This window comes from Pararge aegeria, chromosome 14 (genome assembly GCF_905163445.1).
Source record: "Pararge aegeria chromosome 14, ilParAegt1.1, whole genome shotgun sequence".
NCBI classification, from domain to species: Eukaryota; Metazoa; Arthropoda; class Insecta; order Lepidoptera; family Nymphalidae; genus Pararge; species Pararge aegeria.
In genome coordinates, this window is record NC_053193.1 from 4,454,626 (window position 1) to 4,478,990 (window position 24,365).

At 36.0% G+C, this 24,365-nt stretch overlaps 2 protein-coding genes across 3 annotated transcripts in view; both read right to left on the reverse strand.

Annotated features, from left to right (window-relative positions):
* Positions 1–24,365, reverse strand: part of LOC120629624 — a 196,258-nt gene that overhangs the window by 167,979 nt on the left and 3,914 nt on the right. For both annotated transcript variants that reach the window (XM_039898614.1, XM_039898612.1), the window contains exon 2: positions 13,723–13,874. In XM_039898614.1, coding sequence (XP_039754548.1) covers positions 13,723–13,874 — 152 coding nt within the window. The remainder of the gene's footprint in view (positions 1–13,722; positions 13,875–24,365) is intronic.
* Positions 15,658–20,877, reverse strand: LOC120629626. Its single transcript, XM_039898619.1, has 5 exons — positions 20,815–20,877; positions 18,024–18,167; positions 17,263–17,446; positions 16,697–16,813; positions 15,658–15,871 (listed from the first exon to the last, which is right to left on the reverse strand). The coding sequence occupies exons 1-5, from the start codon at positions 20,845–20,847 to the stop codon at positions 15,663–15,665; spliced, it is 687 nt and encodes a 228-aa protein (XP_039754553.1). The 5' UTR covers positions 20,848–20,877; the 3' UTR covers positions 15,658–15,662.

Consider the following 24,365-nt stretch of genomic DNA (forward strand, 5'->3'; position numbering starts at 1 on the left):
TTGTAGTCCGCCGATAATGGGTTGATATGATCACATTCATATATGGCGCGCAGAAGATAGAATAGCATTGAAATCAATTATAATAGAAAAAAAAACTCAAGCACTTAGTTTTTTCATTCGAAAGACAGATAAGACGAGTGATTAAATACCAGTAATACGTTCAGGCGAAAAAAAGGTTTTCGTAATTTATCCTCGCCGCAAAGTTAATGTTTTCGGCCACGTTTACGAGTGTAAAAGATTGTAAAAAGCTGAAGTACCTAGTTCGGAATTAGAGCCAGTTGCGCGGTGAGATAGACGAAAGCCTGAAATAAAGTGGTTTGAAACTCGTTTTTTTCAGGCTCGGGCGTTTTCATACGGATTTTATAGAATACTTTAAGTACTGTACTCTTATTTTGCAACCTTATTCACTGGAGTAACCTCATTAAGAAAGAAAGACAAGTGTATCGTCACTTACAGTACACAAACTGATACAAACTACGACTAACTATAACAAATATACGGTATGTGCACGATAAAAAAAATCTCATAATCTTAGGTATATTTTTGTGATATATCCAGGATATATCCTTAGTATATTTAAAGATTAAAGTAGTATTATATTTATATTAGTCATCATTTTTGTGAAGAGGGTGTGTTTTTCTAATCAATAGAAATATTTTTCCGTAGCTGCTTTAAACGGCGGCATTACCAACATATTTTGAATGTCTCCCTAGTCTCCATTGCACAGTGGTAAACGCCATGTTATAAGGAGGTGGTCCGGGGGTCGATCGCCGATTAGGAATTTATAATATTTGATTTTTTCTCTAGACTAGTCAGGTACAAGCTTCGGCCGTAGCTAGTTACCACTTTGCCAACGAAGATGAGCTGCCAATCATTGAGCTCTCTGGTACTATGCCGCGTAGAAACCTATTAGGGGTATTGGTTTAATATAACTGTCAAACCAGCCCCCCTTGCCAGTTATCCCGCTACTATCTTAGACCCCATAATCAATAACCACCCTGTGAGATTGCAGTCAAATTGTAATTTTAGTGAAATGAAAAAAAAATTGGCGTCAGTACCATGTAAAAATGTCACTTCAGACGGATAGAAGTGGTGATAGCCCAGTGGATGGGACTTAGACTTCACCTTCGGGGGGCCGAGGTTCCAATCTCAGCACGCATCACTAACTTTTCTAAAGCATAGAAAATATCATTTGCGTCAACGGTGAAGGAAAACATCGTGAGGAAACCTGCATGCCGAACATATTTCCATAAAAAATGTTATATGTCTATTCTGCCATCATTCAAAGCCTTTATAGCTCTTCAAAGAAATAAAATGGATATATCCCATTTTGTAGGACTTCTAGTCCACTTTCGTTGGGCCGAGTTCGAATCCCAACACGCAGTTCTATCAAAGATTCTAAGTTATGTGCTTTTCATAAGCAATTAAAATATCACTTGCTTCAACGGTGAAAGAAAACATCGCCAGGAAACCTGCATGGCTGAAAGTTCTCTATAATGTTCTCAAAGGTGTGTGGAGTCTACCAATCCGCACTGGGCCAGCGTGGACTACGGCCTTAACTCCGTCTCATGGTGGGAGGAGACAAGTGCCCTGTAGTGGCCGGCAATGGGTTGATATGGATGATGACAATTCTTCAAGGCAGAATTTGTAAAACTGTTAATCACATACCAGCTATATTTTTAACTGTTAGCCAGCTTACCAATATTATTGGCTATAAATTGAAAAATATCATGAAAAATTGAGGATATTCATGCAAACATCCATTTGCATTTCCACTTTCCACTTCCATTTGGACGACCGACTATCCTAGGCCGTGGGTTTGATTCCCACATCTGGAAAATGTTTGTGTGATGAACATGATTGTTTTTCAGTGTCTGGGTGTTTATCTGTATATTATAAGTATTTATGTGTATTATATTAATAAAAATATTCAACAGCTATCTTAGTACCCATAACACAAGCTACGCTTACTTTGGGGCTAGATGGCGTTGTGTGTATTGTCGTAGTATATTTATTATTATTATTTCCTATTTCACCCTTTTACAATTTTTAAAACTGTTAAATACATGTTTCTTATTTATTAACCAAAAGCCCAAATACCAAGTTTCAGATTAAACATATATAGACATAGAGATGATACTCTCGCATTCGTTAAAAGATTAGTTAATACTACTGTCCGAACAACATAAATGCATACAGATAATATTTGTAGTATCAATCTGAAAACACCTTAACATTGCATGCACAAGTTACACAAGCAAGTTGCTCCTCCGAATACCATCAAGGAAAACAGCTTTAAAGCACGCGAAGGCATAGTTTTGAAGTCGTTACAAACTACATAGTATAAATCTTGATGATTCCAGTGGATTAGAGATTCCAGTGCACACAACACACGACAAGCCTGTCGCACGTTGCACAGTTGCATACACACTAGCAGATACCCGTTACTTCGTCTTCGTAGTATTTCTATCATGTCGTGATTAAGAAATGTTTTATACAGCAAGCTTCCCGCGAAGCTTAAGGCAAATTACTGAGGAATATACTCGTAACTTGAAAACTGAAATACTTTTGTACACACTCATTCCCAATCCTTTCTCCCCCTAACGTCTATTGTACATTCTCTCAAAATTTCAAAAGACCTTGAGTCGGACTTCGGCTTTCCTTTTGCAGGGACCGAGTTTGCTCCCGGACGCGCACGGCTAACTTTTCGGAGCTATCTGCGTTTTAATCAATTAAATATCATTTGTTTAACAGTAAAGGAACTTTATGAGTAAAGCTACATGTCTAAGATAAATTATAAAGTCCATCAATCAGCACGTGGCCAGCGCGGCGGACTACGACCTAAACTCTTCTCATAGATTTAAGGCGGAATTAAACGGAGACTAATATTTTAAAAATTATTTTACTTTTATCATTTGTTTAATATTAATTTCTTTTATCCTTATTATTTTTGCTTTTTATTTAATTTAATTATTTTTAGGACTAACCTGTTACCTAGGGCTAAGATATAGGAAGAACTTATTGAGAGACATCTCAAAGGTTTCATTCGGTAATTTGTTATAAAATAATGTACAATTGCCCTTGAACGAATTAGCAATTTTATGTAGCCTAGTAAACTGCACAACGAGTTTATTTTTGCTTCTAATATTTATATTGTTACAGTCCATTTTCTTTTTAAATGTTGTTATATTTTTATGGACATAAATTAAATTATCAATTTATATTTTCATATTAAGACGGCGAACAAGTGGTATAAGGGCAAGCATTCTCGTATTACGATCATACAAACAACAAACGATGCTGATGACTTTAAATGAAATAAAAATGTTTTAAAAAAACAAAAAAACGACTTTGTTAAACAACTAAAAAGCGAGGAATAAATATTTTCAACAAAATTATTAAGTCTGTGACAAATAACTATAATTACTAAGTATAGTTATTGTCGGACCATGCAGTCTGCTTGATCCGGAAAGCCAAAATGCGAATTAACGTGGATGTAACTTAAAAAAGGACGGACTTTCATACAAACTCTTTTCCCCTGCTCAATCCCCTTAAGTATATATATATATACTAAAGATATTACAATTTTATCTCTATAATAAAGATATTTTCATAATACACCTGCAGAGTGTTCAAAGAATATTATCATCTGGAATTTGAAGATTTCTGCGTTCAACAGTTTGGGCTATTTGTACTAGGAAATTACCTAGTAATGTTCTACATATTACTTGGAAACAAAGTTGTATTGTTTTGTGAATTTCATTTTACTTCTCACATTTTTCTCATACCGGGCGCCTTATATATGAAAATCGATTCTTAAGGAGTAAACTCCAAAAATAAACATAAAATAAAAGTTTTCCTCGTCGGTATGTGCACCATGAGAAATTTTATGACGCTAACAAGGTAAACACGTCTATGAAAGGAGATGTAAACTAGTTTTTTAGTCGTCCTACTGTTAATGTAAAATCTACAAACGCGTACGTACGGTTATTATGATAAATGTTAAAGTAACATAAAGAAAAAAAAGGAATATTCAATTCATGTACCTAGATAGAGTAAAAGTTTTCCTCATCGGTATTTGCCCCATGAAAGCTTTTATGACGCAAACAAGGTAAACACTTCTATGAAAAAGTTGTAAACTAGTCTTTCAACGTACAAGTGTTCATATAAAACGCATAAAAACGCGTAAAACCCCCACGTAGGCATATTAAGACGTCCAACACACGTTGAATAAGGGCGAGCATACATCGTAATCCTAACGCCTATTTTATTGAGGAAAAATATCAGCATTTCTATCTCACAACGGGTTATGTTGTGATTTAGAAATAAATCTGAGGATTATTCTCTGGCGTGACTGACTGGCAAACAGCCCAAACTTTTGAACGTAGTAATTTTCAAATTCGAGAGAATAATATTCTTTTAGCACTCTACAGGTGTATTCAGTGGCGTGCAAAGAGGGTATGCAGATGATATAGGATGAAGAAAATCTCCAGTACGAGTAAATACTTAAGGGTACCTATCCTTAAGTTTTTTATAACTCGTACTGGAGATTTTCTTCATATATGCACACCACTGGGTGTATTATGAAAGTATCCTTAATATAGAGATAAGATTGTAGAATCTTTATTTTATTTTATTCATTAAAGGAACACCAACGGCTTTTTCACAATACTTCTTAAACGAAAATTACAAAAATTTTGTTTCTAATCAGTGTGACTAGCCACTTAAAGGTTTGTACTGCAAACTTTAATTAAAATACTAAAAAAAAGTTAAACAAAAGTAATATTACCTACAACATGAAAAACTAAAAACTATGATCCTTTTTGGATCGTTTGACGCAGTACGGATTGTTTGACAAAGCAGAATTAAGAGGACGTTTAAAATCATTCGGCCTTTGACAAAATATATCAATATCGTTATTTGCGCGAGCAAGATCATTATAGAACCGATCTTAAGTATTATATACGAGTACTTAAGGGGACGAAACAGGAGAATATAATTTGTATGAGAGTCTGTCCTTTTTCAAGTTATATCCACGTTAATTGATATTTTCCGGATCAAGCAGATATGCTTAATAATTATGATGTAAAATGGAAAACTGTTGCCTAAAAGCGGAGTAACACTTCGCAGGGCATTCAGCGAACACCCTGCAACGTGCCACCTTTGTCCATCAACCTAAGGTGTCGGTGTTAAGTCTCACATGCCTGTAATTACATCGGCAACCACGCCTTCTAGACCGGAGCACAGCTTTGCAACAACGCTGCTTGACGGCAGAAATAAGCATAGCGGTAGTACTTTCCCGACGGGCTCGGTCACCAAAAGCTTTACTACTACTACTACTACTCATACACTTTTAAGGTTGTTGTGCCTTGGAATAATTTGCCTGCTGACATCCGTAAAAGTATATCACTTCCCATATTTAAGTGTCGTCTTAAAGACTACTATCTGTCTTTGAAGTAATTTGAACAAATATCGTAATTAATGTGTTTTATTTGTATTTTCGTGTATCATTATTATATAACTATATATATATATATATATATATATATATATATATATCTAATTATAAATATATATAATTATATAACGGAAGAAGAAAAATACTAATATTTGTAAATTTATTTTATATCTATGTTTATGTATGTCTATTTATTTTCGAATATATATGTATATATAATTGCACTATCCCGCTCTCTTGCAGCTTTTCCTTCTCTTGCAGTATTTCTTCTTCTTCTTCTTCTTCTTACTACTACTACAGTATACCCATAAATTCATTTTGACCTTTATTTGCTTATAAATAAAACTACCGGACCCGCGCAACTTCGTCCGCTCGAAACTCAAACTCCCAAATTTTCTGCCAATAATCCTATCAAAAGAGCTGAGTAGGCATGTCTCTACGCTTCTACTGCGAGTATTTAGTTTCAAAATCAGCAGCATAAAAGATAAATTGTTCATATTATTCCAAATCAGTTTAAGAATGAGGCGTTCTTCTATCAGAGCAATCTCTTCCTATTTCTGCACTCCTGGTATAACGATTCGCAAAAACTAATAAAAATGGCATTTCTGCGTTTATTCAAGGGGGGACCCTTGCTAAAATAAAAAGCTGTAGCTAACAGGGGTTATTGTATTGGCAAGCCGAAAAGGGCTGCTTTCAGTAAGACTGCACGATTTCAAGCCAGCCTGCAGACATTTTTATAAACACAAGCTCGAAACTCAAACTCCCATATTTTCTGCCAAGTATCCTATTAAAAGAGCTGAGTAGGCATGTCTCTACTACGAGTATTTAGTTTCAATATCAGCAGCATAAAAGATAAATTGTTCATATTATTCCAAATCAGTTTAAGAATGAGGCGTTCTTCTATCACAGCAATCTCTTCCTATTTCTGCACTCCTGGTATAACGATTCGCAAAAACTAATAAAAATGGCATTTCTGCGTTTATTCAAGGGGGGACCCTTGCTAAAATAAAAAGCTGTAGCTAAGAGGGGTTATTGTATCGGCAAGCCGAAGAGGGCTGCTTTCAGTAAGACTGCACGATTTTAAGCCATCCTGCACACATTTTTATAAACACAAGCTCGAAACTCAAGCTCCAAAATTTTCTGCCAAGTATCCTATCAAAAGAGCTGAGTAGGCATGTCTCTACTACGAGTATTTAGTTTCAATATCAGCAGCATAAAAGATAAATTGTTCATATTATTCCAAATCAGTTTAAGAATGAGGCGTTCTTCTATCAGAGCAATCTCTTCCTATTTCTGCACTCCTGGTATAACGATTCGCAAAAACTAATAAAAATGGCATTTCTGCGTTTATTCAAGGGGGGAACCTTGCTATAATAAAAAAGCTGTAGCTAACAGGGGTTATTGTATCGGCAAGCTGAAAAGGGCTGCTTTCAGTAAGACTGCACGATTTCAAGCCAGCCTGCAGATATTTTTATAAACACAAGCTCGAAACTCAAGCTCCAAAATGTTCTGCCAAGTATTCAAAGGAGCTGAGTAGGCATGTCTCTACTCTTCTACTGCGAGTATTTAGTTTCAATATCAGCAGCATAAAAGATAAATTGTTCATATTATTCCAAATCAGTTTAAGAATGAGGCGTTCTTCTATCAGAGCAATCTCTTCCTATTTCTGCACTCCTGGTATAACGATTCGCAAAAACTAATAAAAATGGCATTTCTGCGTTTATTCAAGGGGGGACCCTTGCTAAAATAAAAAAGCTGTAGCTAACAGGGGTTATTGTATCGGCAAGCCGAAAAGGGCTGCTTTCAGTAAGACTGCACGATTTCAAGCCAGCCTGCAGACATTTTTATAAACACAAGCTCGAAACTCAAACTCCCATATTTTTGCCAATAATCCTATCAAAAGAGCTGAGTAGGCATGTCTCTATGCTTCTACTGCGAGTATTTAGTTTCAATATCAGCAGCATAAAAGATAAATTGTTCATATTATTCCAAATCAGTTTAAGAATGAGGCGTTCTTCTATCAGAGCAATCTCTTCCTATTTCTGCACTCCTGGTATAACGATTCGCAAAAACTAATAAAAATGGCATTTCTGCGTTTATTCAAGGGGGGACCCTTGCTAAAATAAAAAAGCTGTAGCTAAGAGGGGTTATTGTATCGGCAAGCCGAAGAGGGCTGCTTTCAGTAAGACTGCACGATTTTAAGCCATCCTGCACACATTTTTATAAACACAAGCTCGAAACTCAAGCTCCAAAATTTTCTGCCAAGTATCCTATCAAAAGAGCTGAGTAGGCATGTCTCTACTACGAGTATTTAGTTTCAATATCAGCAGCATAAAAGATAAATTGTTCATATTATTCCAAATCAGTTTAAGAATGAGGCGTTCTTCTATCAGAGCAATCTCTTCCTATTTCTGCACTCCTGGTATAACGATTCGCAAAAACTAATAAAAATGGCATTTCTGCGTTTATTCAAGGGGGGAACCTTGCTATAATAAAAAAGCTGTAGCTAACAGGGGTTATTGTATCGGCAAGCTGAAAAGGGCTGCTTTCAGTAAGACTGCACGATTTCAAGCCAGCCTGCAGATATTTTTATAAACACAAGCTCGAAACTCAAGCTCCAAAATGTTCTGCCAAGTATTCAAAGGAGCTGAGTAGGCATGTCTCTACTCTTCTACTGCGAGTATTTAGTTTCAATATCAGCAGCATAAAAGATAAATTGTTCATATTATTCCAAATCAGTTTAAGAATGAGGCGTTCTTCTATCAGAGCAATCTCTTCCTATTTCTGCACTCCTGGTATAACGATTCGCAAAAACTAATAAAAATGGCATTTCTGCGTTTATTCAAGGGGGGACCCTTGCTAAAATAAAAAAGCTGTAGCTAACAGGGGTTATTGTATCGGCAAGCTGAAAAGGGCTGCTTTCAGTAAGACTGCACGATTTCAAGCCAGCCTGCAGACATTTTTATAAACACAAGCTCGAAACTCAAACTCCCATATTTTCTGCCAAGTATCCTATTAAAAGAGCTGAGTAGGCATGTCTCTACTCTTCTACTGCGAGTATTTAGTTTCAATATCAGCAGCATAAAAGACAAATTGTCCATATTATTCCAAATCAGTTTAAGAATGAGGCGTTCTTCTATCAGAGCAGTCTCTTCCTATTTCTGCACTCCTGGTATAACGATTCGCAAAAACTAATAAAAATGGCATTTCTGCGTTTATACAAAGGGGACCCCTGCTAAAATAAAAAAGCTGTAGCTAACAGGGGTTATTGTATCGGCAAGCCGAAAAGGGCTGCTTTCAGTAAGACTGCACGATTTCAAGCCAGCCTGCAGACATTTTTATAAACACAAGCTCGAAACTCAAACTCCCATATTTTCTGCCAAGTATCCTATTAAAAGAGCTGAGTAGGCATGTCTCTACTCTTCTACTGCGAGTATTTAGTTTCAATATCAGCAGCATAAAAGACAAATTGTTCATATTATTCCAAATCAGTTTAAGAATGAGGCGTTCTTCTATCAGAGCAATCTCTTCCTATTTTTATAAACACAAGCTCGAAACTCAAACTCCCATATTTTCTGCCAATAATCCTATCAAAAGAGCTGAGTAGGCATGTCTCTACTCTTCTACTGCAAGTATTTAGTTTCAATATCAGCAGCATAAAAGATAAATTGTTCATATTATTCCAAATCAGTTTAAGAATGAGGCGTTCTTCTATCAGAGCAATCTCTTCCTATTTCTGCACTCCTGGTATAACGATTCGCAAAAACTAATCAAAATGGCATTTCTGCGTTTATTCAAGGGGGGACCCTTGCTAAAATAAAAAGCTGTAGCTAACAAGGGTTATTGTATCGGCAAGCCGAAAAGGGCTGCTTTCAGTAAGACTGCACGATTTCAAGCCAGCCTGCAGACATTTTTATAAACACAAGCTCGAAACTCAAACTCCCATATTTTTGCCAATAATCCTATCAAAAGAGCTGAGTAGGCATGTCTCTATGCTTCTACTGCGAGAATTTAGTTTCAATATCAGCAGCATAAAAGACAAATTGTCCATATTATTCCAAATCAGTTTAAGAATGAGGCGTTCTTCTATCAGAGCAATCTCTTCCTATTTCTGCACTCCTGGTATAACGATTCGCAAAAACTAATAAAAATGGCATTTCTGCGTTTATTCAAGGGGGGACCCTTGCTAAAATAAAAAGCTGTAGCTAAGAGGGGTTATTGTATCGGCAAGCCGAAGAGGGCTGCTTTCAGTAAGACTGCACGATTCCAAGCCATCCTGCACACATTTTTATAAACACAAGCTCGAAACTCAAGCTCCAAAATTTTCTGCCAAGTATCCTATCAAAAGAGCTGAGTAGGCATGTCTCTACTACGAGTATTTAGTTTCAATATCAGCAGCATAAAAGATAAATTGTTCATATTATTCCAAATCAGTTTAAGAATGAGGCGTTCTTCTATCAGAGCAATCTCTTCCTATTTCTGCACTCCTGGTATAACGATTCGCAAAAACTAATAAAAATGGCATTTCTGCGTTTATTCAAGGGGGGACCCTTGCTAAAATAAAAAGCTGTAGCTACCAAGGGTTATTGTATCGGCAAGCCGAAAAGGGCTGCTTTCAGTAAGACTGCACGATTTCAAGCCAGCCTGCAGACATTTTTATAAACACAAGCTCGAAACTCAAACTCCCATATTTTCTGCCAATAATCCTATCAAAAGAGCTGAGTAGGCATGTCTCTACTTTTCTACTGCGAGTATTTAGTTTCAATATCAGCAGCATAAAAGATAAATTGATCATATTATTCCAAATCAGTTTAAGAATGAGGCGTTCTTCTATCAGAGCAATCTCTTCTATCCTATCAAAAGAGAGATACTTAAACTTAATTTGAAAAGTTCACTTATAAACTACTCTTGATTGTAAAAATATATCTCTACAACAAGAAGTCAAGCTTGTGACTGCCTTTAAATATAGTCGTAAAATATGTATACTTGAGATGATGCTAAACGTAGGAATGAAACTGTTGCCAATTGCTTTACATCTGTGTCGGTTATAAAGCAATCCCGACTTTTAGAACCCGACAAAATTTTCCTTCTAAAAAAGCGGTGATAGCGGTGGTTAGGACTTCAGCCTCACTTTCAACGGGCCGGGATTCGAATCAAAGAAGGCAACACTAGCTTTTCTAACTAATGTGCGTTTTATGAATGAATTTTAATATTACTTGCTTTGACAGTGAAGGAAAACATCGTGCCGAAACCGGCATGCCTGAGAGTTTTCCAGAATTTTCTCAAAGTCTTGTGGAGTCCACAACTCCGCACTGGACCAGCGTAGTGGACTACGGCCTAAACCCTTCTCATATCCCTTACTTTTTTACGTATCTATTCATTTACACACGTGCGGCTCACTAAATTTTTCTGGAGCTGACCACTTGCAATTAACAAAATAAAAAAGTAATTACGAAGTTCGAAAATGGAACTCTCTGGATACATGTTACTTTTTAATTTGCGAGACTGCCATTAATTGTGTTTTCATTCTGGCGACCTTTAAAAATTGTGTGTCGCTTTTACAACCATTAATTAACCCGTGTAACTTTTCACTAAATAATTTGTTACGAATTTCGTTTAGAAGTTTGTTCGCAGCATGTTTCTGTTGATAATATTTCATTGCGATAAAACTTACGGAAACCGAGCGAAAAGTAACTCAACTTGAATAGGCACCCAGGCAGGCAGGCAGAAATTTCATTTATTGTGAAGTTGTTTGTTTGTTTGTTTGTTTTAAGTCTTTATTGGACACACACATTTTATATTAATTAAACACAAATACAGAAGAAACTTAAAATAATAAAAATAAAACAGAGCGTGCTTGTTTAATATTAATAAACATTTTTTTAATTTAATCTTTATTTCATTATTACTTTCCATCATGCATCGTCCACTAATAGGTACACGATGGTAAAAGCAAATTGGTTGCATCATCCATTTTGAGAATTTTAATTTGAATGAACTATATTTAAGAAAGGTTTATAGTTTTGTTTAGGGTTTAGCGTCTACCACGCTGACTAAGTGCGGATTGGTAGACTTCACATGCTTGGCAGTTGAGAAAGTAATGGGAAATTAGGCATATTATTTCATTATTGCTCCACTAGATGGTGCGGGTCTCCTACCACAATGAGAAGGGGTTATGCGGTCCCCCGAAAGAAAGTTTTTATCTCAAACCCCCTTTTTTAATAAAAGTGGCTTACCGGCGGAATGGCACTGTTCTGTCAAACTTAAACTGAAAGGACCTTTTAACTGACCGAATTTGATAACATACTGTCTAAGTATTCCAACTTTATACCAAGTTTATTATTAATAAGGTCGAAGCATTGACCCCTAGTATTAGATGTGGGACAAAAGTTTTGCATTGTCATGAAAATTGCAATACTCCCTTGACATAATACCCCTTACACAGCCTTTAGATATAATTGGTACGATCCCCGATACGCACCTATAACTTTTCAGAGTAATGTGCGAATTTAATTAAAGCAATTAATATATTACTTGCTTTAACGAACCCTGAACGACTGAAAGGTTTCCTTAACGTTCTCAAGAGGCTAAAGTCATCCTTCTGAAACTCCTTTCAGAATCAGAAGGTAGACCCGCACGGTGATTACGTATCTCGCGACAGACTAGCGACAGGCGTAAATCTTACAATCACTGCTGTCAAACGTCCCTTTTGTTTGTTTATTGTATGGAAAAGTGACGTTTGACAGCAGTGATTGCGTACGTTTGAGATACGTAATCACCGTGCGGTGCTCTGTAGTGGGCCGGTAACGGGTTTTGATGATTGATCGTCATTACGAAGATGACAAGTATTTACTGCATGCATTTACTCGTAAGTTGCCCATACTGCAGTAAGTCACACTGTTTTTAACGAATTCAGGATTATTGTTTAAAGGAATTTTATAGTAATCTGAACTGTCATTTTTACATGGACAGTATCCCCTATTCCAACCAGCCTTGTACCGATATAAAATCAATTAAACACAAGCCAAACTGCTATTTGCATAACACTAATAGGGACCACAATGGCGTCACAATATTTGCATAATATAATGTAATGCGTGGCCTTCGCTGTGTAATTGTGTGTTTGCGAGATAATAATTGCTTTGTGGGAGGTCTTAGCCGTACTAATTGTTTTCTCTTGATCAGTAACATAATATAGTAATCTTAAGTTCATCATTATCTCTAGCCTATTAAAGTAGTCCCACTGTGCACAGGTCTCGTCTCTCGTGGCATAGACCCACCACGCTGCTCTAATAGGGGTTAGTGGGCTTTTACGATAGTTTTTGATAATAACAAGGCATAGACTGTTTAATCAGGTGTCCTGTGTCTCGGAGGTCTCCGGTTTCGCACCGGTTTTTCATGGTAGAATATGCCTTCAGAACTATTAGTGGACTCACTGTAGACGTTTTAAAAGTCTACTTAACATATTTGCAATTGCAGTTCAGATTTACTTCGACTACAACTAACAAATAATTAACCAATATTAGTTGAACATTAAGCTTAATTTGCCATACTCCCCGAGAAGCAAGAGAATCTGTACAGTAATTATACTTGCTTCAATCTTTATACATCGGAAGATCTGTTTGGTGTGGACCAAACAGATCTTCCGAAATGTACTCTCTCCGCTTCGACATCGGAGCATCCTCTGGAAATGTTGACGTTACAATGAACAATTGCTAAGCTTTATGTAACAGAGCTCGTACGGGGTACTTCTACCGCCATGCGTATTTCTGCCGCATTGTGGCCGGTGTAATTAGGCTTAACACCTACGCCTCAGTTTGACGGACACAGGGCGACATTGCAGGACGAGTTCCCTGTTTATAGATGATGTCCTATAGGTTCAAGAACCTACATCATCTTGGCCAATTGGCGCAGTGGACAGCAATTTCCACAGCTGGAAAATGTTTGTGTGGTGATCATGAATGTTTTTCAGTGTCTGAGTGTTTATATGCATATTATAAGTATTTATGTATCTTATTCATAAAAATATTCGTCAGTCATTTTAGTTTCCATAACACAAGCTTACTTGCGAGCTAGATGGTGGTGTTTATTGTCGTAGTATATTTATTTTATTATTTATTTTGCATTGTTATGGGTGATGTTTTAGTAGACACCATCATCCATAAACAAAGCAAAATAGAAAAATCAAACAAATATATCATCTTTTTTGTCAGTCAAGTATACCGATTAAAAAATTGTGTATGTGATTTTAGGTTAATACTCACCAGCTGAAAGTTGCGGATCAATTTGGGCTTGGAGTATGGAGAAGCCGGGAGCTATGATGGCGGGGAGAGTTCTGGAGCGCAGCAGAGGAGGTGGTCCTCCTCGACGCCCGCCCAAGGTCTCCGCCGCCGCCGCCGCCGCGGCCGCCGCTGCACTGTGAAGAAAAAAACATTTACAATATACAATGATAGATACAACGTGTAACAGAATTACGCAATACTGTTGAAGGGTGCATAGGTATATTTCATAAGGAAAAATTGGGCGCACCAATGACCCGTCTTTTCTGGTGTTTTCTTCCTATGATACCTAATTCCATCCCAAACAGCGGGATGTTACCGCGAGGAAGTACGATACAAAATCTGTAGGTATGTGTTTAAATACGTCTGCGAAGAAGAACTGAATTAAGAAAGAAGAATTAAAGGAAGAAGTAAAAGAAGAATTGAGAGAGACCACCTGATTGAGTTCAATCATCTGCGGCTCATTTAACTTACAGTGGCGAATAACCATACTCATCTACCTAGATACGTAGCCAACTTTGAAAGTCTGTTTTGATGCATTTTTAATATTTAATAACCCTTGTCAAGAATTTTTTATATATATACTTTCATTTGAGCTCATTAATTCCGAAATTTATTCTTCTGTCTTACTTTCGCTTATTACTATAAACAGTCTTTTTAACACCAGATTAAAATATCGTAATATTGACATTAATAATAAAAGGACAATTATTTTAAAAATTAAATTATTAAGCACTATTCCGCATAACTTTAGTTATATAATTTATAATTCCTATATACATAAATTTTAAAGTTGTTTTTTTTATTTCAACTAATTTTATTTTTACTTTTTGTTCAATTTAATTTCAAGTGGTGTTCACATACTTTGGGTTTTAGTTTAGACCAGAACTTGTTATTAGTTATATTTAGATCTACCTATTATTATTTATTACCTGTTTTGTGTACCTACCTAATAACAATAAATAAACAATAAATAAATAAATAAATAGGTACAAATTTATAGGTACAAAGCTTAATCAGGATATTTAAGATTGAATATAAACTCTTTGGCGCGAATTTGGAATCACACCAACGTCGTCGGCGAATGGAAAGCTAAGATCTTATAAGATTAAGTAGGTACCCCACTGAAAAGGGTAACATGGAGTTGTGTGCTATTTCTATTATTATGAATTTATAATATATTTCAGCAGAATCTTATCAGTTCTAGTCGCTATAATTCCCAGCCTGGGCAAAGGCCTTTCACATAGGAAAAAGGGATTTAGAATTTCAATTGTATGGGTTGTGCTTCAATTATGGTATATACGAGTAGAAGGCAAGCCATTTATCTCTCGCTCTTCCCAATAAAATAACTGATGGTGAAGTGTCAGGAGAACTGCTCGACCATTAACACCCTGGCTTCGGGAAAATCAATATTCTGTAAAAGTTTACCAGCAGTTTGCAATTATAACATAGCCATAATAACAAGCCTTCCCTTAAAATTGTTGTAGAAATAAATATTTTCTACAACATTTTTAAGTCGGTACGAAGTTATATGTGGATTATTACAAGGCTTTTTCCTTGTTAACAGTATAAAAGGAAACTGTATACAAAGTATCTATGCTTAGTAATTATTTATAGAAAATATTTATTTCTTGCTTTTTAGTTGTTTTACAAAGTCCCTTTTTTGGTAAAAGTAGTTTTACCAATAGAAAGATAAATTATCACAAAGTAACTTTTTTAAGCTTTTTAATAACCCTACTTTCGTCTGCTTCTGATTATACACTGTGTATAATCAGAAGCAGAAGTATTCAGTATTGCACTGCACTGTAAGACTTCACTGTAATGTACAAGCAATACGGGGGTAAAGACAAAAATACTTTCACATAATAATTTTAATAATAAATTTATACTGCTGGAATTACATTTTGTACATTTACAACATTTGGTTACGCAGCACTGGCGTTATTGGGTATTGGTTCTGTAATTGGTGATTCAATTGAAGGTATTGAATTTACTATATTACTATCCATACTTCGACGGAATGTTATAAGTTGGTCATCGTTTAGAGTATCTTTGGGTGGTGAAACTGGTGGATTATCTATTTTAGGTTCGGTTACATTACGGCTTTCACATGGGCCTCGAACGAATGTTGAACCTACAAAAATAACATTTTTATTAGAATAATTTTTATAACTATTAACAATTTACCTACGCAATTAAAATCTTATAACTTATAAGATTAAGATCATACATACAAAATTAGATTATACAATATAACTTAAATGAAATACTATACAAGTCCTTTCCCGATGTTGAAAAATGACAATAATGCTAGATGAATTTAAGCACTGAATAATCTGGTTGATCCAAGAAAATGAGTCAGCCAATCGGTCACTAGATGAGTCAGTCAACAAGTGTAAATAAATATATTGAAAAATCTAGTACCCGGACTCAATGGCCGTTTTTTAAATGTATTATTAAAATTGCAGGATTTGATTCTATATCTCTCTAGCAAGCGTGGTCAAATTGATTTGCCTGCTCGTGCTCAAATTGCGTTAGAAAGACCAATGATGGACAAAAGTCATTAGTGTTTTTTTAAAATCCACAATATTGCGCAAGCTCTGGCACCACAAGTTTAGGTCTCTGCCTTGCCTCGTGATGGCATATCTCTCTGTAACTTTTCTCTCTGGAAGGGTCGGACTCGATATGACCGCTGTTAATGCATTGACGCTCAGCTAATTTAAAAACCAGCAGCTGTGGTTACACCGCCATTGGCTCATTATTAACGCTGGTTGGTGTAGATACAAGTTTGAAAAGCTTGAATATGCTGTACCATGAACACTCTATTACCTACCGCAAGGCGATGAAAAATGTGCGTTTTTGGAACACAGCTAGAGAAAAAAAAAACAGTATAAAGGTTGGCAGAAAATCCAATCAACGATGATGGATTGAATTAACACCTCTTAAAATTAATGCTCACCCAAAAATAAATTCCTAAGTCCGGGTATGTTTACAGTACCATCACCGAGATCTAATTCAAGGTTAGCTTTCCCAACATTGGAAATTCCAGATGAATTCAAATGCAAGTTACTACTACCTGTAAAGCAATTCATTTTTATAAAATTTATTACCCTTAATATGCTTATTAATATGGTAAAAGCCAAGATTTCAGTGGTTTTTCTTTCCATCACGTAGTAAGAGACTGACGAATTGAGATGGTGATTTTCATTGAGATAATACAAGGGCATTGGTTAGTTAAATCCAGAAACGATTCCTGTACCAGACTAGACAAACAAGACAAAACGACAAAACCTACATCGTTCTTCTGGTATAACCTTTTCATAATTAAATTTCGGGCGCTCTTTGATGAAATTTTGAACTTTGGTTTCTTAAGAGGACACTTAATTGCAAAAATCCATTTCATGTCAAAGTTAGAACTGTTAACGTTTCCTCTTTGTAGAGGGAGACATAGAGCGTAAACCCGTCACGTTACTCCAATAAGTATAACTATTACTATTTTATAGTAAACTATTTAAAACAAATCACCGGAATTTCCAAATTTTAGTTGCACATCTGTTTCACCTACAGCTACAATTCCATTAGCCTGCAATTTTAAATCCACATCGGCCGGCAATAATTCACATTTACTGGACTCCCCAATTGTTCCATTTTCTTCCTGATCACTTTTTTTCTTCTTTTTGTCACGTACCTCTTTTAGCTTAGCTTCCAACTGTAACATTTTTTCAGGGAATCACATTAATTCAAATAATTTGAGAGTTTTATTTTACCTAAGGAAGCCATGATAACACAATTAGAGTTCTTTTGCTACCGATATGACTTTACTGGCAAGTTGTTGCTTGGCAAAGATGTTTTTACGTTTGAACGAAATCTCAAAATTCCGATATTTAAATTTCTTCATCCAGATATTATTCTTTTTAAGCAAACAAATTTTTATTTTCGTGTGCTAAGTGATTAAAGGTTGTAGTGTATAAAGACGATGATGGTTTTACCATTTGCTTGACTACTATTGGACTTGTTTTGATTACATAGGTTTACACATGTTTCAAGATTATAATTCATAAGGAGCGCTGTGAAAATGTGGTTCTATATATGTTTATTTTATGTATTTTACGTGTATGACAGGAATATATAACACTCTTGCATCTTGCTCTTGCTCTTATATTTCCGGGCTCTTACAATCTGCATATCTTTAAACAAACACAGCGTTGACATCTACGTTGATTTATTACATAACTTTGATATTGCGATCGAAAGTAGGTGCACAGAATAAAGCAAATAATAGTTACCATATCCAATAAAATATCCTTTTGTTCCAGAAATGCTTCGTCGACTAGATCGTTTCTACGTTTCAGATCCAAAATTGCTTTCGTTGCAGTCGGAGTAGTGCTGTTCGGCGTGCCATTACCAAAAACTATACTTTTCAGTAAAATCTACGCAAAAACACATTTAACATATTATGACAGATTTTTTTTTAAAAGCCCATGAAAATAAAGCTTAATATGCTTTACTCCGCGAAAACCAGGCGAATCTACAGATTCTCCTTGTTTTCGCGGCGAAGCTTTAGACCCAATTCTGCAGTCCACGCAGACGAAGTCGCAGGTAGAAGCTACTTATATTATAAATTTGAAAGTGTGGGTGTTTGTTACTCAATCACGCAAATACCGCTGAACGGATTTTAATGAAATTTGGCATGCATGTAGCCTTTGACATGGAAAAGAACATAGGCAATAACATAGGAACATTTAATCCCGGGAAATAAGAGAGTTCTCGTGGGAATTAAAAACCTTAATATAAGCTAGTTTGGAATATCTTTTAACCCGGGGATTTTTTTACAAAATTGAAACGAACAGGAACGCTAGTTTCTGATAAGATCAGAAAATTTCATAAGATCGCCCTCCTCATTTGAATACAAAGTAGGAATTCTAATTTTAATAACATTTTCTTTTATTAAGTTAAGGTGATTAAGCACAGTGACTTTTAATGGCTCTTTTATGGAGAAAACCAGTTATAAAACGCTATAGATAATAAGCCAGTTTACGCTATAGATAAGTATCTAATGAACTTAGTAATTAGTGTCTTGGCAACTTACCAATTTTCAAACACAGAACTGTGTTACTGTATTTTTACGAACGTAGCAAATAAATAGATCAATCAGATCATCAGGAAAGGATACAAAGTGCCTAACCGTTTCTTAACCGACTGCGAAAAAGGAGGAGGTGCTCAATTCGGTTGTATTTATTTTTATGGGTTTTTCCTCAGAAATTTGTCATTTATAAACTGATTTGGAAAATTCTCTTTGTTTTTTTACGGTATACTTCCTAAGTAGTCCCATTTTCCTCTGGTGTATTGGAGGGATCTTGGAGAAATCGAGGGCACTCTTAAAATATTATAGGCGCACCTATTTTGAAAATATGAGATTTTTTAAAATTATTTGTGCATTTTTTTCAAGAAGCACCGTTTGGTCAAGTTAAGCTGATAGTGAAGGCCACGGAAGGCCACCTAAACTACACAATAATAACTAAGTATTACATGGGTTCCGATTCGAATTTGGTATACAAATTGTAAGCATATCATGCTTGTCACGATGACTGAGACTGAAGTTCCGCGGAACTCCTCAACCGTTCTTGTTCTGAAAGATCTTTCACACCACTCTCTTAATTCCTTACCTTAAGCTCAAGGAAATTATTACATTCATATGACTTAGCAGGGTTGTAATGTTGAACCGAAACCACTACCCGTATGGGTCATAATAGGATTTGAATTACGATTCTAGCAAGAGAGTTCAATGACCAGAGTCCTAGAAGTGCGAACCATTTTCCAATAATGTATACATTATTGGAAACTCCCTCCAAAACTTAACGTAAGATTGTCGTGTTTATTAAAATTAAATATTGTCCGTGATATAATCCGGATTTGTCTAGGATATTTTTTTACCCCACGAGAACCGTTGGTTTTCGCAGGCTGAAAAGCAATCGTCTCCGTCATCCATAATCAAAATTAAAACAAAATTTCAGACGAAGACTTGTCAAGATCGGTTAATTTGCTAAACCTTTACAAATTTAAATTCTTTAATCCTGCGGGAATAGTTCTCGAGTTTTTAAAGATTATCTAGAAATGTGCGGATCTGCGTAATGGTTAAATCGAACCTACAAAAAGTTTACTCTCAAAAAGTTTTGCGAAAAAAAACTTTGATCTCATCTTCAACCATTACTTCCTAATATAACATGTCGTACATTGGTTGAGTATTTATTTTATGCTATTACTCAAACAACAATACAGAATTTTAAATGGAAACGGGAAGTAAAGGGATCACAAGAAAATCTATTCCCCTCGTTGACATTCGTATTCTCGACGTTGTTAAGACGTTTACCGAATCGAGTTTGATTTGCATTTTAAACGAATTTACCATTGACATTGGCAAGGGCTGGTAAACTTTGTGGATTCTACTTAATTGAACGAACGAAGGGGAAAAATAGGCGAAAATAAAAGGCATAGTCATTGTTTGAGATAATCCCCACCCTATCCCCACTCAAATCCAAATAATCATTAGGATTAAGTAGGATTTGATGTATCCCTACTAAATTTTAATATATTTTGTATAATATGCTATCGCTACAGTAAGGTTAAGATTTCGAAGATAGCTCACTACTATCGACACTCCGTAACGTCAGAATAAAATCCATACTAATATTATAAATGCGATTGCCGCTTGTCGCGGCTTACAACGATCATTTATCTTTTTAAGGCAAATACAAAAAATAAATACATTAGTAAAAAACATAAAATCCTACTTAAAATTTTCGTAAGAGGTAACTTTGTAATTTTTTTTTTGTCGGAAAAACTAAATAGTGTTAATCTGTTTACTAAATACTAGCTAGAGTCACAATCCAGAATAACATATCTTTGATTTCGCTGTGAAGATTTACATATTACATATTTTCTTTACCTCATTTAACAGCACTCAGTTTAAAGTACTGATCCGCGTAACTACCGTGTCGCGTTAGTTTACTCTAACACACTACGTTATACCGCAAACCTAATCGCCAATTTGCAAGCAACGAATTGTCAATAACATACCAAAATAGCGAATCTCGAATACGTGAGTGGCATTCGTGCGTTTTACTGTTCACAACCGATGGCGATAAGACTGCTCACATCAAGAGTTTAACGACCTACAGAAATCGACGTTTATAAATAAATACAATTTAAACGAAATTTATGGCCGCAGCACGGGTAACACTAAAATATATTACAAAAGCTAAAACGCCTAAACGGTTAAACGCCTTTAGGTTTCCTGACCTTAACACTTAATTTTTAACGCCAGAGTTAAGTTAAAGTAAGGATTTGTAAAATAATGGCGTCACCATCGTCTTAAATTCAATCAATTGAGGTCCACTGCTGGACATATGTCTTTTGTAGGGAGTTCCACAATCCATGGTCCTGGGCCGCTTGCTTCCTACGGCTCCCAGCGACTCGCCTGCTGTCCACATCGTTGGGAGCCGACCTACGCTGTGTTTACCGGTATCGCATTTCCAGCACCTTAAGACCCCGACATCAATCGGTTCTCCGAGCTATGTGCGTTAAAAAAATGGCATACCATTTTATAAACCAGCAGATTTCCTCGACTTAATCCTAGTACACTTATTATTACTTTCCTATACCATTGTACCCTGACAGGGCGAGTTACATTGCCCGCCCTTTCTATTTAGTAATTATTCGTGTACACCTAAAGGGTCAAGGAGTTATGTAATATACGGCAAGGTTTTGGAAAAAATAATGACAGGACGTATCTATTAAGAAGTGATGGGAGAACGTTTATGATGAATAGGTTTCGTATGAAGCCATTAAATTTTGTACCATTTAAAATACCAGATAATGAGCAAATGGAAACTAGAAACACCACCAGTATCATTGAGTGCAACGCGTTATGGCCGCAGTGGCGTGCAATTCATACATTCAAAAAGGCACTGCCTACCCAAATTATTTTATAGTATGGGAGGGGAATTTCTCATAACAAACAACCCGGCTAAGTTTGTTGTGGGCTTCTTATTAGACCAGGACGCGCTTGGAACCCTCGTAGCTTTAGTTTTAAGTTTAGGAATATGGTTATCGCAATCATCTCACTACCGTGTAATTCTCATGTAAAGTACGCATCAAAACTGCCACATATGGGCCTACTTGAATAAAGATATTTTTGTCTTTGACTTTGACTAATAAAGTCGATTATATTTTTTAAATATACTTTACAAAAATGCAGGTCACGTTATATGCATACGCGTGGAAACACCTTTAAATTCGGGATTAATGGGTACTCTAAATTCATTCGTTGTTGATTGCAACACGAGCTGTAACGCATTTACGAGCTATCGAGGATAAGAGCATCATCACTTCCATTGCATGCAGACGGACTCCGCAGACAAAGTTGAACGATCTGATACGTAGGGCAATAATCTGTCGGAACGGTGTATGCGTTACGTATTATGTGCCTACGTAAATCCAATATCTTGAAAACCGAACCAAAGTGAGTAGTTATAAGAATAGATAGATTCAGACGAGAGAATAAGAATAGAGAGATAGTTGACGGCCGATTGGCGCGGTTCGCAGCGACACTGCTTTCTGAGTCTAAAGCCGTGGGTTCGATTCCCACAGCTGGAAAATGTTTGTGTGATGAGCATGAATGTTTTTCAGTGTCTGGATGTTTACATGTACATTCTAAGTATATATGTATATCATTTATAAAAATATTCATCAGTCATCTTAGTACCCATAACACAAGCTACGCTTACTTAGGGGCTGCATGGCGATGTGTGTATTGTCGTAGTATTTTTGTGCCGCTTGGGTCCAGCGACTAGGTTGTTGTCATCTCTCTACCTCGTCGGCAGTGGCGTGCACAGGGTCTTTGACTAGGGTATGCATAAAGCAGGTACATTGCATAAAATGGAAAAAATCCCCTTCAGTACGAGTTATATAAAATAATTTAGGTAGGCAGTGCTTTCGCGCATGTATGAAGTGCACACCAATGCTCGTGGGCTCTCTGCATACAAATAGATATTTAGATATACATTCATCACTATCATATCAATCCATTACCTGCCCACTACAGGGCACGGCCTCCTCCCAAAATGGAAAAAGTCCCCTCCATTACGAGTTGTATAAAAAAATTTGGGTAGGCAATGTTTTTGTGCATGTTTGACGTGCACGCCAATGCTCGTCGGATGTCTACAAGCAAATAGATATAAACTGCTCCAAAAAAAGAGAAGAGGTTAAGGGCGTAGTCCACGACGCTAGCCCGGTGCGGATTGGTGGACTCCACACACCTTTGAGATTAAGTGTTCCGATAATATGTCGCGTGAAAAATGAAATCAATTACAGGTTTATGGCTTTATTATAACTGCGTTATTTCTTTAATAGGTTAGCCCGCTGCCATTTGAGACTGCATCAGAACCTAAATAATTTTTTTTTATGTTGCCATACTAAACCGCGATGCGGCTTTAAAATTAAAAACAACTGATGTTATTTTTTTTATAAAAACTCTGCATATTTTTTTTATAAAAGCTTTGTATGTCTTTAAAAGTATTGGTAGCGGAACAAAAATTTATCTTTATCTGAATATAAAATCCCATGAAGTGCTGAAAACGATCATGTAAATAAAGATGATGATAAATTATTAAATTACGCAGGACATACTGTATTGTACAATTTACGTAAGATTGACAGTACAATCCATAATCTAATTATTAATATACGATCACAAATTAAGCTCGGTGCATTGTTGCCCTATATCGATTCTAACATCAATTATCTTGCGATTAGTTTGTGATATATTATAGCTTATATTGTTAATCATCCCATGTGAGATAAAATTAATGTGAAATAAATAAATAAAAATAAATAAATATACTACGACAATACACACATCGCCATCTAGCCCCCAAAGTAAGCGTAGCTTGTGTTATGGGTACTAAGATGACTGATGAATATTTTTATGAATTATATATACATAAATACTTAGAAAATACATATAAACACCCAGACACTGAAAAACACTTAATGCTCATCACACAAACATTTTCCAGTTGTGGGAATCGAACCCACGGCCTTGGACTCAGAAAGCAGGGTCGCTGCCAACTGTGCCAGTCGGCCGTCAAATGGGAAATGGGAAATAATGACAGAAATATTTAAATGTCGGAATTGTATAGAGAAACATACACACACTTTTATTAAATTTAGACAGTTAAACTAATAAAAATCATACTAGAATCCTTAGACTAATATATAATTAAATAAATATACTACGACAATGCACACATCGCCATCAAGCCATAAGCGTAGCTTGTGTTATGGGTAATAAGATAGCTGATGAATATTTTAATGAATATAATACACATAAATACTTATAATATCCAGATAAACGCTCAGACACTGTAAAACAATCATGTTCACCACACAAACATTTTCCAGTTCCAGGCCTAGGACTCAGAAAGCAGGGTCGCTGCCCACTGCTCCAATCGGCCGTCAATCGGCCGTCATTGAAGCAAATCTAAATATATCAATTAAAGTTGTTATCTAGTCTTCATCATCATTATCATCATCAATAGCCTATTAAAGTCCACTAAAGGACTAAAGTC

Coding starts and splice junctions, on each gene's coding strand:
- LOC120629626 (XM_039898619.1), bottom strand. CDS start 20,847: ATGCCACTCACGTATTCGAGATTCGCTATTTTG. Junction 18,168..20,814: donor ATTCGAGATTCGCTATTTTG/GTATGTTATTGA, acceptor GTTTTTGCGTAG/ATTTTACTGAAAAGTATAGT. Junction 16,814..17,262: donor ACTAAAATTTGGAAATTCCG/GTGATTTGTTTT, acceptor ATTGCTTTACAG/GTAGTAGTAACTTGCATTTG.